The sequence below is a fragment of the Vicugna pacos genome, chromosome 19 (genome assembly GCF_048564905.1).
Source record: "Vicugna pacos chromosome 19, VicPac4, whole genome shotgun sequence".
Classification (NCBI taxonomy): Eukaryota; Metazoa; Chordata; class Mammalia; order Artiodactyla; family Camelidae; genus Vicugna; species Vicugna pacos.
The window spans coordinates 28,382,972-28,397,937 of NC_133005.1; the positions used below are offsets into that span (position 1 = coordinate 28,382,972).

The 14,966-nt window shown below is 39.8% G+C and overlaps 2 protein-coding genes across 4 annotated transcripts in view; one reads left to right on the forward strand and one right to left on the reverse strand.

Annotated features, from left to right (window-relative positions):
- Positions 1 to 7,311, reverse strand: part of TTI1 (TELO2 interacting protein 1) — a 39,716-nt gene extending 32,405 nt beyond the window's left edge. Inside the window, exon 1 of one of the 2 annotated variants that reach the window (XM_006202555.4) lies at positions 7,259 to 7,311. The gene's annotated coding sequence lies outside the window, so the exon portion shown is untranslated. The remainder of the gene's footprint in view (positions 1 to 7,258) is intronic. The other variant, XM_072944200.1, reaches the window with a different exon arrangement.
- RPRD1B (regulation of nuclear pre-mRNA domain containing 1B) overlaps positions 6,978 to 14,966 on the forward strand; it is a 46,429-nt gene continuing 38,440 nt past the window's right edge. Inside the window, exons 1-3 of one of the 2 annotated variants that reach the window (XM_006202554.4) lie at positions 6,978 to 7,133; positions 7,456 to 7,950; positions 12,840 to 12,969. In XM_006202554.4, coding sequence (XP_006202616.1) covers positions 7,800 to 7,950; positions 12,840 to 12,969 — 281 coding nt within the window. In that variant the 5' untranslated portion in view covers positions 6,978 to 7,133; positions 7,456 to 7,799. Of the gene's footprint in view, positions 7,134 to 7,382; positions 7,951 to 12,839; positions 12,970 to 14,966 lie in introns of those variants that run through there. The other variant, XM_015237824.3, reaches the window with a different exon arrangement.

Consider the following 14,966-nt stretch of genomic DNA (forward strand, 5'->3'; position numbering starts at 1 on the left):
CAGCAAGTGCGCCATGCCTCACACAGGGGTGACATTCTGATGAGATCACCTGCTTGGGGCCTTTGTGCTTGTGGTTCCACGACATAGCCTCATGACTTCCTCTCTTACCTTTCAGAACTTTACTCACATGAATTCTGAGTGAGGCCTTCTCTGATCACCCCTATTTAAAACTGCAACCCATCCTTACTCCTCATCTGCCTTGCACTCTACCTCCTTCCCCTGCCTTTAAAATATTCCTCCATGGCAATCAGTACCATTGGACAACCAGGTGATCTACCTATTTGTTTACTGTCCCTCTCCTCTCACTAGAATACAGGCTTTATAAGGGCAGTGACATTTGACAGGTTTGTTTATCCCTTCTAGCAAAGTGCAGGTATTCAGTAGATGCGTGCTGAGTCAGCCGCAGACCAAGGTCTGGCTCCCTCATTGGTAGAGCTTTTGTATCAGCTATGTCTGAACTGGATTCTGGGTAAAAAGCATCATACTCTTCTCTTGGGGTGAGTAATTCCTACAGGTACTTGGTCTCATCCATTAGGGAAGGATCTTGCTAGATTCATTCTCAGGTGGCAATCACAGTTCTAGATTTCGGCTGTATGCCAGCCCATTTTTAGGCTGTTTCCAGGTAAGGGACGGAATGAGTATGAAAACAGGAATCTGACAATCTGGCTGCTAGTCTTGGCTCTGACAGTTCCTGGCTGTGCGGTTTCCATGAATTTCAGTTTCTTCAACATAAAATAAACTTGGTGGATGATAATCTCCAAAACTTCTAACTGAATAGCTAGCATATGGTGGGAAGACTGGGTTTAGATCCCAGAGATAGGAGTTTACACGTAAGAATTGCCAACACAAGTTCTTGAATATTAGGAAGAGAATTATTTGTTGGAAAAACACACCATAAGCCAGGCAATGTGCTAGGTATATTATGGACATAAATTCCTCATCCACAGCTGAGTAACATAAAACTCAGGGAGATTAAGTGATGCCCAGGGTCCCACAGCAAGCAGTGCCAGACCTGGGATTCATCTCAAGCCTGTGTGATCCAAAGACTGTATGCACTCTTTCCACTATACCAGAGATTCCCAACCCAAATGTTTATCAGAATCAAGGGGAAACAGCGTTAAGTACAGATTCCTGGGCCCCACACCAGATGTACTGAATCAGAATCTATACTCAGGGTGGAGTGGGACAGGTATGTGTGAGAATCTATTTTAAAAGCTTGCAAAATCAGTCTGATGATCCATGAAATTGCTAAGAGTTTAGAGTAGATCTCAAATATTCTTACCATACTCACAAAAAAGGGTAATTTTGTGAGGTGATGGAAGTGTTAACTAACCGTATTGTGGTAATCATTTCTCCATATATATGTGATACATATGTATCAAATAATCACATTGTACATCTTAAACTTTCACAATGTTGTATGTGAATTCTCTCTCAGTAAAAGATGGGGCAAAAAAAGAGAGAAGGCTAAGCATGAGCAGGGAGCCAGAACTCGCCTCCTACCTGGCAGCAATGAGGAGCCCTCCCTCAAGCACGTCAAAGGAGGCTGAGTGAGGAATGCGGACTTCTACCTGCACTTGGCAGTAACAAGGTGGGTCCTCCTGCCTCCCTATACTGCCAGAGTGGCTTCAGAGGAAGCCAGCTAGAAAGAAGATTTAAATAAGGTCCAGAGTCTTTGAACAGAATACAAAAATGTCCAATCAAAAATCATTCATCATACCCAAGAACCAGGAAGAACTCCAAATTAATAAAAAAAGAAAATCAGTCAATATATGTTAACATTGAGATGATACAGATGTTAGAATTATCGGACAGTTCTTTAAACAGCCATGATGAAAATGCTTCAATGAGCAATTATGAATTTGCTTAAAACAAATGAAAGAACAGAAAACCAAAGCAAAGAAATAGAAGAAATAAATGGAAATCTTAGAACTAAAAAATTCAACAACAAATAAAAAGCTCAGCAGATGAGCCAAACAGTAGAATGGAGGGGACAGAGGAAAGAATCTGTAAACTAGAAGCAAAAATAAGAGAAATTACCCAATCGGAACAACAGAGAGAAAATAGACTGAAAAGAGCCTCAGGGGCCTGTGGGACTATAACAAGATTTAAGAGTCCCAGAATGAGAGGAGAAAAAGAGCAGGGCTGAAAAAGTACTCAAAGAACTGAAAAGTCCCCGAATTTGGCAAGAGTCATTAATCTATATACTCAAGAAGCTGAGCGAGCCCCAAATAGGATAAACCCAAAGAAATTTACACCAACTATAATTACATCATAATTAAACTTCTGAAAACTAACGACAAAAAATCTTGAAAGCAGCCAGAGAAAAACGATACCTTGCTGAGGGGAAAAACTATTTGAATGACATTGGATTTTTCATCAGAAACTATCTAGGCCAGAAGGAAGCAGCACAATAATTTTTAGGTGCTGGAAGAAAAGAAAAGAACTGTCAACACAGAATCCTATACCTGGTAAAAATGTCCATTAGGAAAGAAGTAGAAATTAAGACATTCTCAGATGAAGGAAAACTAAAAGAATTTGTCACCAGCAGGCCTACTCTAAAAGAATGACTGAAGGAAATTCTCTAAACAGAAGGGAAATGTTAAAAAAAGGAATCTTGGAACATCAAAGAGGAAGAAAACATGGTAAACAAAAATATGTCTAAATACAATAGGCTTTTCTTATTCTTTTAAATTCTCTAAGTTGTGTTTGACAGTTGAAGCAAAAATTGTAACACTGACTGATGTGGTTTGAAGTGTATCTAGACGAAATTTTTAAGACATTTATGTTATAAACAGGAGAGGGTAAAGAGACATAAAGGAAGTAAGGTTCACATACTTCACTAAAACTGGTAAAAATAAGTTACATACATATAATATGACACCTATAAGAACTACTGAAATGGTTATACAAAGAGATACACTCAGAAACACTACAGATAAATCAAATGGTATTCTAAAAAACATTCAAGTAACCCATTGGAAGGCTGGAAAAAGAAAATGGAGACCCATAAAACAGAACAAACAGAAAACAAGAAGTAAAGTGGCAGACTTAAGCACTAACATATCGATAATTATATTAAATGTAAAAGGTCTAAATATACCAATGAAAAGACAGAGATTGTCAGAGTAGATGAGAAAGTATGACCTAACTATATACTGTCTACGAGAAGCTCACTTCAAACATAATGATACAGGCAAGGGGAAAGTAAACAGATGGAAAAAAACATTATCATGCAAACATTAATCAAAGGAAAGCAAGAGTGGCTATATTTAATATCAGATAAAGTAGACTTGAGAGCAAAGAAACTTACCAGGAACAGAGTGGGACATTATATAATGATTAAAGGGTAAATCTATTAAGAAGACATAGCAATTCAAAGTGTGTATGCACAAAATAAGAGATGCAAAATGTGTGAAGCAAAAATGGATGAAAGGAAAAGTATAGGTGGTCACAAGTAAAGGTGATGACTTCAACATTCCTCTTTCAACAACTGATAGAACAATTGTTCAGAAAATAAGCAAGATAACAGAACTCAACAACATCAACTAACATTTACATAGTCAACATTTACAGAATACTACAAGCCACAACAGCAGGATATACATTCTTTTCAAGTGTCCACTGAACATATACCAAGATAGACCATATCCTAGGCCATAAATCAAACTTCAACAAATTTAAAAGAACTGAAATCATACAGAGTGTGTTCCTCAACAACAACGGAATCAAATTAGAAATCACTAACAAGAGAGAGAGAAGCAAGAATCTCCAAACACTTGGAAATTAAGTAACACATCTGTAAGTAATTCATTGATCAAGGAGGAAATATGAAGGGAAATTTTTAAAAAATATACGGAAATGAATGAAAATGAAAATTTAACATATCAAACTTTGTAGCACACATGTACAGCCATGCTGAGAGAGAAACTTTTACAAAAACTTAGAGGAAACTCAATTCATATATTAGAAAAAAGGAAAGCTCTCAAATCAGTATCAGTAATCTAGAAGTCCACAAGAACCTAGAAGATGAGCAAAATAAATCCAAAGCAAGCAGAAGGGTAAGGACAGATAAAGCTTATTAAAAATTAGTTACCTCAGTGATAGAATCACATTGATTTAAAATTTTTCTTCTTTATATGTTTTTGTATTTAAAAGTTTTAACACTGAACATGTATCTAATGCCAATAAAATTTATTATTTAAAAAAAACAAAGCAAGCAGAAGGAAAAAATAATGAGGATCAGAGTAGAAACTGAATTTGAATACAGAAAACAGTAGAGAAAAGTCGCTGAAACAAAGAACTGGTTCTCTGGGAATATCAATAAAATTGTGACTTTCTATTAAGATTGACAGGGGTGATGAGGGGGAGGGAGAGATAAAGAAATTATTAATTATTGAACAGCCTCATAAAGAAATGTAATTTATCATTTAAAAACTCACAAAATTTAAAAAATAAAAATAAGAGAAAGAAATAAGAAACCTTCAGGCCCAGATGGTTTCACTGCAAACTTCTACCAACCATTTAAAGGAAGTTAACATCAATTCTATGCAATCTTCTGGAAATGGAAGAGGAAGAAACACTTTCCAATCCATTTTATGAAGCTAGTATTATCCTAATACAAAAATCCAAAAGAGATGATATTAAAGTTTTTTTAAATTGCACACCAATCTCCCTAATGAATACAGATAACAAAATCCTAAACAAAAATTAGGAAATAAAATTCAGCAGTATATAAAAAAAATTATACATCATGGCAAAATAGGATTGATTCCAGGGATGTAAGGCTGGTCCAGTATTTGAAAATCAATCAGCATAATTAATATTAACAAGCTAAAGAAGAAAAATCATGATTATATATCACCCTCATCTTTCTGATCTCTGAATATATGAAGTGTCCTAGGACTCAGTCACTGGGTTCCTTTTCTCTCTACACCTATTCCCCCTATGACTCTCCCTTATGATGCATATCTCTACTCCACATCTCTCCCTTGAACTCCAGACCCATAAATCCAATTGCCTATGAGACATCTCTACTTGGATAGGTGTTTCCAGTTAGACATATACAAATCACCTGTTCTCACTCTCCAAACCATGTCTTCCCACAATTAAGTGCATAAATGCAAATTCCATTCTTATGGTTCCTTAGGCTAAAATCCTTAGGGCCATACAAACTCTTGTTTCCTTTACACCTCCTATCTACTCTGTCAGTAAATCCTGCGATCTCTTCCTCTAAAGATCCCCAGAATCTGACCCTTTCTCTCTACCTGGTCTGAGTATTCCTTTCACCTGGGTTATCACAAGGGCAGCTGAACTGGTTTTCCTGCTCCCACTCTTCCCGCTTACCATTTTCTGCTTAATAGCCACATGGTCCTCCTTTGCTTAAAACCATCCAGTGGACTTATTTCATTGTAATATCCAAAGTCCTTACTATTGCCTACAAGTTCCCCTGTGATGTGGCCCCTGAGAACTTAGTTTCTGAGCTCATTTCCAGCCTTCCAGTTCATATCTCTCCAGCTGTCCTGGCTGTTCCTCGAAAATGCCAACAATGGTCTAATCTTAGGACTCTGCACTTGGTTTTCCCTCTGCCTGGCACAACATTCCAACACACAGCATAGGGCTTTCTCTCTCATTACTTTCAAGGCTCTGATCAAATGTCACTGTATGAGTGAGGCCTTCTCTGACCAGACACCTATCTGCCCATACAAGCATTCCTCATCCCTCTTACCTTCTTTTGGACTCATTTTAGTTTGTTTATCTTCCCCTGCAGAAGGTAAGCCTCCAAGAACGTAAGATTCTGTCTGCTTGCGTATAATAGTGCTTCGGACATAAGCACTCAAAAATTACTGGCTAAATAAATAAATGAACCACTGGCTTGGGAATAAAGAATTTGGGCTAAGATAACCTTGATTTGAGTCCTGTTTCTGTCATTTCCTGTGTCCAAGTGACATTTAACAGATCGCGAAATCTGAAATACCATGAAATACTGATAACCCCCACTTCCATAGGACTGCTGTAAGGATTAAATAAAAGAATATATGTAATGTGCTTAATACACAGTGACTTGGTATGAAAGTGCTCAGTATGACACTGTTACTTAATACAGAAAGATGGTCTCAACTTGGACTCAAAGGCCCTAGGTTATAATTATGACTAGATATATACTAGTGTGATTTTAGGCCATTCACCTCTTTCATATTAATCTGCTCAATCAGCTATGAATCAAGTGCTGGAGTAAAAAAGATGGGTAAATACTCTCTCCTCTCTAACCTCAGTTACGTGATCTTGGGTAGGTCACCTAAGCCTCTCGGCCTGTTTCCTCATTTGCCAAATGGGAATAACATTAATATCTATCTCATAGCTTTGTTGTGAGGATTAAATTCCTATGTGAAAACACAGTGTCTAGCCCATTGTAACTACTCACTACACTGGCTATGATTATGATGATTCTAGTCTGGAGGAGGAGTAAAATTATCTAAGCAAAGAAAAACAACACAGTGCAGTAAGAGCAAAAATAGGCGTTCTACCACTATGTCTCCGGACTGGAATCTGCTCACAACTGGTCAGTTCCACTATGGTCGGGACATTTTAATTCTGTTAGGTCTACAATAACCTAACTTCCCACCACCACTTAATAGCAGTTAGAAGGACAAATTTCTCTGCTGATTTGATAACTGGAATTTAACTTTTTTTTAAAAAAACAGGAAAAAGGGAACAGCGTCTCAAATAGTGTTTCTTGAAGGTCAATGAACTCATTGACTTCCTTGCCCCCACCCCTCACAAAGTTGACATATTCCTTAAATTTGAGCAACAGTCAAATGGACCCCCCGGCGAGCAAGGGCTGCCCGTAATTCCCTGAACACAACAAGCAGGAGCTGAGAGCACAATGTTTGTGTTTTATAGCGGTGCGTCACAGACTGGACAGTAAAGGGTGGTCCTGGAGGCCGAGCGGGAGGCCACTCGGTGAAAAGGGGGGAGTGCGTCACCTCTGCAAAAAGAACAGCAAGAGCCAAGGCCTGAAAAGTACATGTGGGTGGCTTGGCACAATTAAAAGAAGCTTTCTGGGGGGAGGGTTGGGGGTGGACAGAAAGCAAGACATATACGGAGGAAAAGTGTGCCCTGGGGCCTGCCAGGTGAGGGAGAAAGGCCCTGTCCCATTCTCAGGTCAAAATCTCTCAGCCTCAGCGTCCCTTCCGGATCACCCTCTAAGGGCTCGCGGTTGCTGGACTCCCTCTTGCTCGCGCCACTCTTCCCTTACCTCGTCTTCCAGTCTTTCCCTCACTCTCCCGCCTTCTCCGCCCCGCCGGAAGTGACGTACTAACTCGCGCGTCTCACCGCGCCAGAAAGGTTCTGCGAGAGCGGGAGAAAGGGTTCCGGTGAGACTCATTGCGCTTGCGTGCGGGCGCGAGCGGTCAAAGCGCCTTCCGGAGGCCGCCGAACTGCGCTCTTTTCCAGGTTTGTCGCTTTCGGAGTGTCCCGAGCGAGGTTCAGAGAGGCCGCCGCCACTGGAGGGGCGTTTTTCTATAGCTCTGACATCTCCTGGTGCCCCGCCACTCCGGCCCTTGCCCTTTGACCCTGCTCTCGCGGCGGGGTGAGAGGTCGGTGGCCATCTTGTGGCGGCGGCGCGGGTGGCTGTTACTGCGGAGACCCATCCCCTCCCCCTCCTGGCCCCCTGGGCTGTCTGTCAGTCAGCAGAGAGTCCTGCAGGCGGTCAGGTGAGGCCCAGGCCTCGTGCCGACGCTCTTCCCGCCGCACTGGGCGGCCCAGGCCGCTCCCTGCCGGGCCTCACCGCTGCCACCATGTCCTCCTTCTCCGAGTCGGCACTGGAGAAGAAGCTCTCGGAGCTGAGCAACTCTCAGCAGAGCGTGCAGACCCTCTCCCTGTGGCTCATCCACCACCGCAAGCACGCGGGACCCATCGTCTCGGTGTGGCACCGCGAGCTCCGCAAAGGTAAACACCCTCTCCCACCCCCTTGGTCCTCCTCCCGGTTGCCCTCTCCCACTGTCTATCGAGGCCCCTCTAGCTTCTTAGCAGAACCTTCCTTTCCAGGCCCGGGCCTCTGATTGATTGCACTTCTGTGGTTGGAGATAGTGTTATCCCCATTTCTCGGAGAAGGAAACCGAGGCCCGGGAAGGTTTAAGGTACTTGTCTGAGGTTCTACCGAGCAAAGCTAAGGTGCCTAGACTCCCAGATCATTCAGCTGTTTCCCCCTCCCGCTCCTCCTGATGTTTATGACTATTCTCTCGGCAGTGTTGAGCGCCTTGTGGAGGGGACAGGCCCTAGCCTGTTGCGTGCCAGGCGCCTACTGGGCATTAGGAGTGAGACTGCCGAGATCTAGTCCTGGCTCAACCAGTTGCTAGCTGAGTGATGTCGGCCAAGTTTCTTCTCTATGTGCCTCTGTTTTTTCATTTGTATAATGAGAACAAGAGTAGCTGCCACTTACAGAGCCTTTATTCTGTACAGTCACCATGCTAGGATGTTATGTATGTCTTCACAGTCAATTTTCAGCATTGCTCAGAGAGGAGGGTACAATTACTGTCGTTATAGAGAAGGTAAGGGGCCACATCATCTAGACCTTGCCTCTCAGGCTCCTGTTTTCATGCAACTTGCATTGGTTCTAGACCTTGCTCAGGATCTGACAGCCACTGATTGAGCTCAGCCTGTTTTATGCCAGGCACTGGGTTAGGAGCGTGATAGCATGTTGGCTCCTGCGGCCAGCTGCCAGAAATTTAAGCCTGACTGTGCCACTCCCTGACCCCCCGCAGCTTAACTTCTCTGTTCCTCAGTTTCCTGATCTGTAAAATGGAGATGATGCTAGCTGATATTTACTGTGCCTTTTTTCTGTGCCAAGTACAGGACTGATATCTTTACAGACATTGTCAGTTTTTAAATTTTCAGAGTTCTAAGTAGAATCTTGGCAGATGAGAAAAAAACTGAGGCTCAAATGACTTATGGTGAAGAAGTAAGCAGGATGACACAAAAGATTGTCTAACAGGTGTCAGGTACAGTGTAGGCGTTGGATAAGTAATGGTGAAGTGGAATACTGATTACTCAGAGTGGGGTGTGATCTTTGCCTCAAGTTGCTTACAGTCTAATGGGGAAAAATGGGCACCTACCCAACTATCTGATACGCCGGTGCGCTCCATAGCAGAAAGCTGAAGAAATGAAGCTTAGTGCTGCTTTGGACAACCTGTGGATGGTAGGCCCTTTATAGCATAGGAAGTGCCTTCACATATATTCTCTGCTGAGGTCAGGATGTCACCCTGTTTTACAGATGAGGAAACTGAAGTGGCTAAATGGTATTTTCAAGGCCTTAGAACCAGTGAGGCTCAGTACATCAGGCTGGCAGACACCAAAATCCAGGATTCTTTCAGGAGACCCAATTCTAGTCCTTTGGCAGAGACCCCCAAATATCATGTGCTGTACTGAAATGGGGTCCCCTCAGCCCTCTAGGTAGTTCGGAGATTGAGCCTGGGGCTCCAGAGCCTCCTTCACATACCCCACTGAGCCATTCAGATACTATTTCTATCATTTGAAATGTGGAGGAGAAATCTGAATTGCGTCTACAGGATCCTGTCTGGTAGGATCTCAGAGGCAGGTCAAAATCCCTCTCAAATGTCACTTCTTTTGTGAAGCCTTCTTAATGCCCCACCTCGCCCTATTTGAGTTACCAAGAATAACAATTTAAAGGGTACTTCTATTTAGGAAGCTCCTTTAACCCTAATCTCTTATGATGGAACCTTATGCTGTAAGTAGGCCAGCATTATTATCCCCATTTTATAGATGAGAAGATAAAGGTATGCAGAGATGAGTGCTTTGTTAGGGAGTGTACAGTTGGGACATGAGCCCAGAGCTATCTGTCACCAAAACTTGTTATCAAGTACCCAGTGCATCAGTGTACTTAATAAGTGAAGGTGATCATCTGACTCCAGCCAGATCTGTAGTGCTTTCATTTATTAGAATTAATCAGCAGTTATTTTATTTTTGCTAGTTCTGTCTCTCAGTAGATTGTGTTTTGAGGGAGAAACTAGGCCTTCTAGTTTGTAATGTCCACAGCATTTAGCATGGTGCCTGTTAAACAGTTAAAACATAGTTTAGGAGTTAAATTGTGGTCTCTGGCATCATTTTTATGGCTGAGTAAGGGATCCAAGCAGCACTGTCTAACAGAGCTTTCTGTGATGATAGAAATGTTTTATGTCTGTGCTGCCCAGCAAGGTAGCCTCTTGCATGAGCACTTGAAATGTGTGACTAAGGAGCTAAAGTTTCAAATAAATACAATTGAAAATTCAGTTCCTGAATTTTGTTAGCCACAGATCAAGTGTCCAATAGCCACGTGTGGCTAGCGGCTGCCATACTGGACAGTGCAGAACTAGAGGATGCTCTTCCAGGCATCAGTGTACAGCTTCCTTATACCCAGACTTCCTTCATGATTTGAAAATGCCCCCATACTAAAGTGGGAAAAGATTTTGTGCCCTAATATTCAAGTTGACTAGCCCCTTAGGTTCTATCCACCCTCTCCAAGTCTTTAAAAGTGAACATTTCTATCTAAAGTCACTTCCCTGAGACATTCACAGTTGTCTCTGAGTTGCCTTCAAAGAATTTAATTTTAAATAAAAGTATTTAAAAGTACTTAAAAATTAAAGCCTTAATATTTTCTTTTTCTTGCTTAAATACTACTTCTATTCCTGATATGTTACTTTCTTTCCATTTCCTAGGAGTAATTCTTAATTTATCCCTTTGGGCTCTGTTCCAGGTAGAACCTTTCTTTTTGGAGCAGTTTGGGGTAAAATGCTCTTAGATGAACGTTTTTTAGTAATGTTTTTGTACCTTGGCCTGGTTGCAGGTAAACATGCCTTTTTTAAAAACAAAAAAAATTACTTTCTCTAGATGTCAAAACCAGCCAAACAAGTGAGAATTTTTGCTCAATAACTATTTCAGCCAATTTGGAATGGGCCTCTGTAGGGAGAAAAAGGATCTGTAGTGTCATACTGGAAAGACATCTGAACAAGTGAGTTATCACGCAGGGTTGGAGTAGAAGGTATGTGTGTTGTGTGTATTGTGTGACTGTGTGTGTTCAGGTGCTTTAGGGCTTTGTTCTATTACCTTCGCACATATGGTGCTTATGTTGACTATGCAGGATGCTGGATGTGGAGGGATAAAGATTTATCCTAAATAAATCCCCATTGTTAAGTTTGAGGGTAATGAAGATTAATTGGCATTGTAGATAGTGAAAACTTTATGACTGTCCTCTTAGCTTGTAATACTGAAAAATGAATCTAGTCTTGAATGGCCAAACTGACGTTTTACAATATAGATTCTGGGTTTTTTAACATGAAGTCTATCAAATTTGTAAAGCTTCACTTACTCCAATTTTCTTTGTTGAAGTTCTGTTTTACTTTTGAATCTGCTGACTTTCATAGTGATATAGACTTGGCAGTTTTACCTGCTGCAACATCCTAGAACAAGATGTGCTTAAAAAAAAAAAACTTTTGCCTTAATTGTACCTTTGTAGCAACAGTGGGATATTGTAACTATTGACACTTTTGTTCTGCATTTGAATAATAACTGAAACAGTTAGTTAGCTCCAGGTTTTTAATATTCTCATCAGTTGGCCATCTAAACTAGGTTATTACCAGAAGGTTTATACAGTTCAGGATATCCATATTTAATTTTGTGAGCACTTTAAGTCATCAGTTTAAACTCTTAACATGCTTTCAAAATCTTGTTTTTAACTTGGGTTATTCTCCTGTAGCTACATTTTGAAATGTTGTATCTTATGCCTGTGGTGTCAGAATTTATACATGTTGTGTACATTTCAAAAGAAACAAAAATGGTTTCTGAGCGCAGTGGAGTAAGGACTAAGTAATTCAGGTGTGTAAAGGTTGGCATAGGGCTTGCTTGAATTTTTCGGGTACTTTAGCATTGGAGAAAACTTAATGTTTTGAACTACCTGATTGTGTTCTTATTTATTTCTTTTAAAAGAAAACTGGGATCAAAAACGGCAGTGATGTAACTTTACAGTTGAGAAGTTATGTGCATAGAAGCCAGGAAATTCACAAATATTCCCCCAACCAACTGTAACTCAGGCATACTGTATGAGGTTTTTATGGTTTAATATATGATACCATATAGAATAATACGAAGTACTACATTTAGAGGTATAAGAGAGAAGAATTATGGCTTTTGTGGGAGCCATAATTTTGCCTATACAGATTTCAGACATGTAAATTTTCAATGATGATGTATCATTAATGTATATTTGTATTTGAGATAAAAATCATTTGTGCATCTAGAGATTTGTCAGAATTGTAGAGTCGACATCATTGACTGATGATGGTTATTGGAATGTTCAAAGAGAAATTCTTGGTCTAGGAGCATAAATTGCAAGAACCTATTTTAAAATTGAAACCTAACTCAGCCTTTCATTCTGTGGTACTTGGTAATTAACAGTGAGTTAGAAATGTTCATCTTTGCAATAGAATAAATGAAAACCTTGATTTTAACATATCTTCTAGAGAATATTGACTGCTTTTTTTTTAAGGAATTTTCTTTGGATTATCTTCGTTTTTACTGCCAATTAATTACCCTACTTAAAATAGCACAGAAATTAAGAGGGCTCATTCTTGTTTATTGTTTTTTATTTTCAAAATTTTGTTCTTGTACCTGTTTTATTAGAGACTTCCAGGAGTTCCTTAAATTGTTTTTTCAAACACAGCAGTCTTGACCTCAAGTAGATAATGCTTGTCTTAGTGTTCTTTAGGAGTAGCTTAGGGCAAAAGAATTATGGATTGAGAATTTCCTTTTTGTAAGTTAAATTATCTTCTTTTCTTTTTTTCCAGCCAAATCAAATAGAAAGCTTACTTTTCTGTACTTAGCAAATGATGTCATTCAGAACAGTAAAAGGAAAGGACCTGAATTCACTAGAGAATTTGAATCTGTCCTTGTGGATGCTTTTTCTCATGTTGCCAGGTATGTTTTCTGTTTTTTTGTTTTGTTTTGCTTTGTTTTTAAATGCATTACTTTTTCCTCCTTTTCATTTTCTTTTGTGTGTGTGTGTGATAGCCTTTGTAACTTGACAACTTCATACCTTAAAGAGATGTGCTTTATAAAGAGTGTTGCAGAGGCCAAATTATGGTTTTATATTTTGACTGGGCCTGTGAGAACTCTCTGTGAATATTTTTATGCATTGAAGGGACTCAGTCTAGCACTTAAAGCACATCTTTTGTCCGTGATGTATTCACTATTGAATTCATTGCTTGAATATGGTATTTTTCCTTGGTTTGACTGAGTTGTCTCTTTAGCTTATTGTCAAAAAAAAAAAAAAAAAGCTAAATAGTACAAGGGAATTTTCCAGTAACAATACCTTAACAGCAAGAAATTAGTTGCTTATGCCTTCATTTTTACATACTTCCATCTTGATGTCTAGATGTCTAACTTGACTTAAAATAGTAGTCATTACTGTAACTGCAAAGATAGTAATTATTAATGTGGAAAGTAGAGATTTGCTCTGGCTCTGTCATGTTAAGTCCCTGCCACTGATGTGACACAGGGAGGACAGGGGTGTAGAATATACGTATAGCTGATGTCACAAAAAATATACTTTGGAATTAAGGTTTTATAGATCATTTTTATTGATTTAAAAACAAACCTTTTTGTGGACACAAGTTAGTTGCCCAGGAAGAGCAAAGGAAAACTATTTTTTCAGTAGAATTTTACTAAGTTAGCATATGAAACTAAACATCTTTGCAAAAGGAGACTGGGAAGGGTGAGAAGGAGCCTAGTGGGTTAAACAAAAATTGTTCTAGGGTCTAAAGTGTAAGTGAAAGACCTTAAGTGTGAAAATAAGTCCGACATTCCATGAAAGATTTGAAAAGTTTGAAGGAATGAAATGAAACATCCAAAAGAAAGAAATGATATTTAGCTTTATAGAGATGGGAAAAAGACTTGTTTGTCAGCTGGCTCTTTTTTTTTTTTTTTTTTTTTTTTTTTTTTTGTGAACATGGATACTGAAAAAGCAGAATGTGTTAGGAACTTGGAAGCATACTGAATCCTCATAGTCGAGAGTAAGTTTAGAACAGACGCTAGAGTAGCTGTCTGAAACTGGAGATAGGCATTTTCTTGTTTTGAGGAGATTTAGTTCACAGTTTCTTAGATGTTGGCTGTAGCTCCGCCTTCAGCACTGTCTCGGTGGCCTTGGACGTGTTACTTAGCTTTTTGAGCCCAAGTTTCCTAGTTGGTTAAAAGGGGATGTCACCACCTATCTCACTAGTGTTGTTGTGAGGCTAAAGTAAGACAGCAGTGCCCAATCCACACTCTTTGCTCATACGTGGGAGCATACTAAATTATAAACTCTGAAGAGAAGGACTGTTTCCTTTTGTATTTTGTTGTATCCCAGGCACCTAGTGGAGTGTCTGGCACAGAGCTCCTGGGTTACGTAGCTTAGGGAACACCATTTAGATAGTCTTGATGTGAATGGTGTTCCAGAAGCTGAGCAACATTGTGGTCTGCCCCATCACGGAGTATGAATTCAGTAAATAGTTGCTGAATAAGCTAATCAATTTAGAGTATAGGACATTGACTAAAATAATTTACTAAAGGGATAGTAAGCATAACATTTTTACTTAAAAATTGGATCGTTTGCCCCCAAACCAGAAAAGAGTAATGAGAAGGGGGAATGAGCGATACCAGGATTAAAAATTCCTTTTCTCCATGATGTCATCCTAAAACCTGCCTAGGAGGCATTGTAAAAATGTCTTAGCAAATTCTGTAGCACTGTGAAGAAAATAGACCTGGTCCTTTTAAATAAAAAATAGCCGTTACCTTTCTTTTCTGCATTCTTCTAGTTCTTTTAAGGTCCTGTTTGGTTATTATATTCAAGATCCCCATGTTTCTAAGCTCCCTCCCTATCCCCACCCCCATTATTAGAAAGTCCAGCCTCTCAACCTGGATCCTGATGCACCTTACCA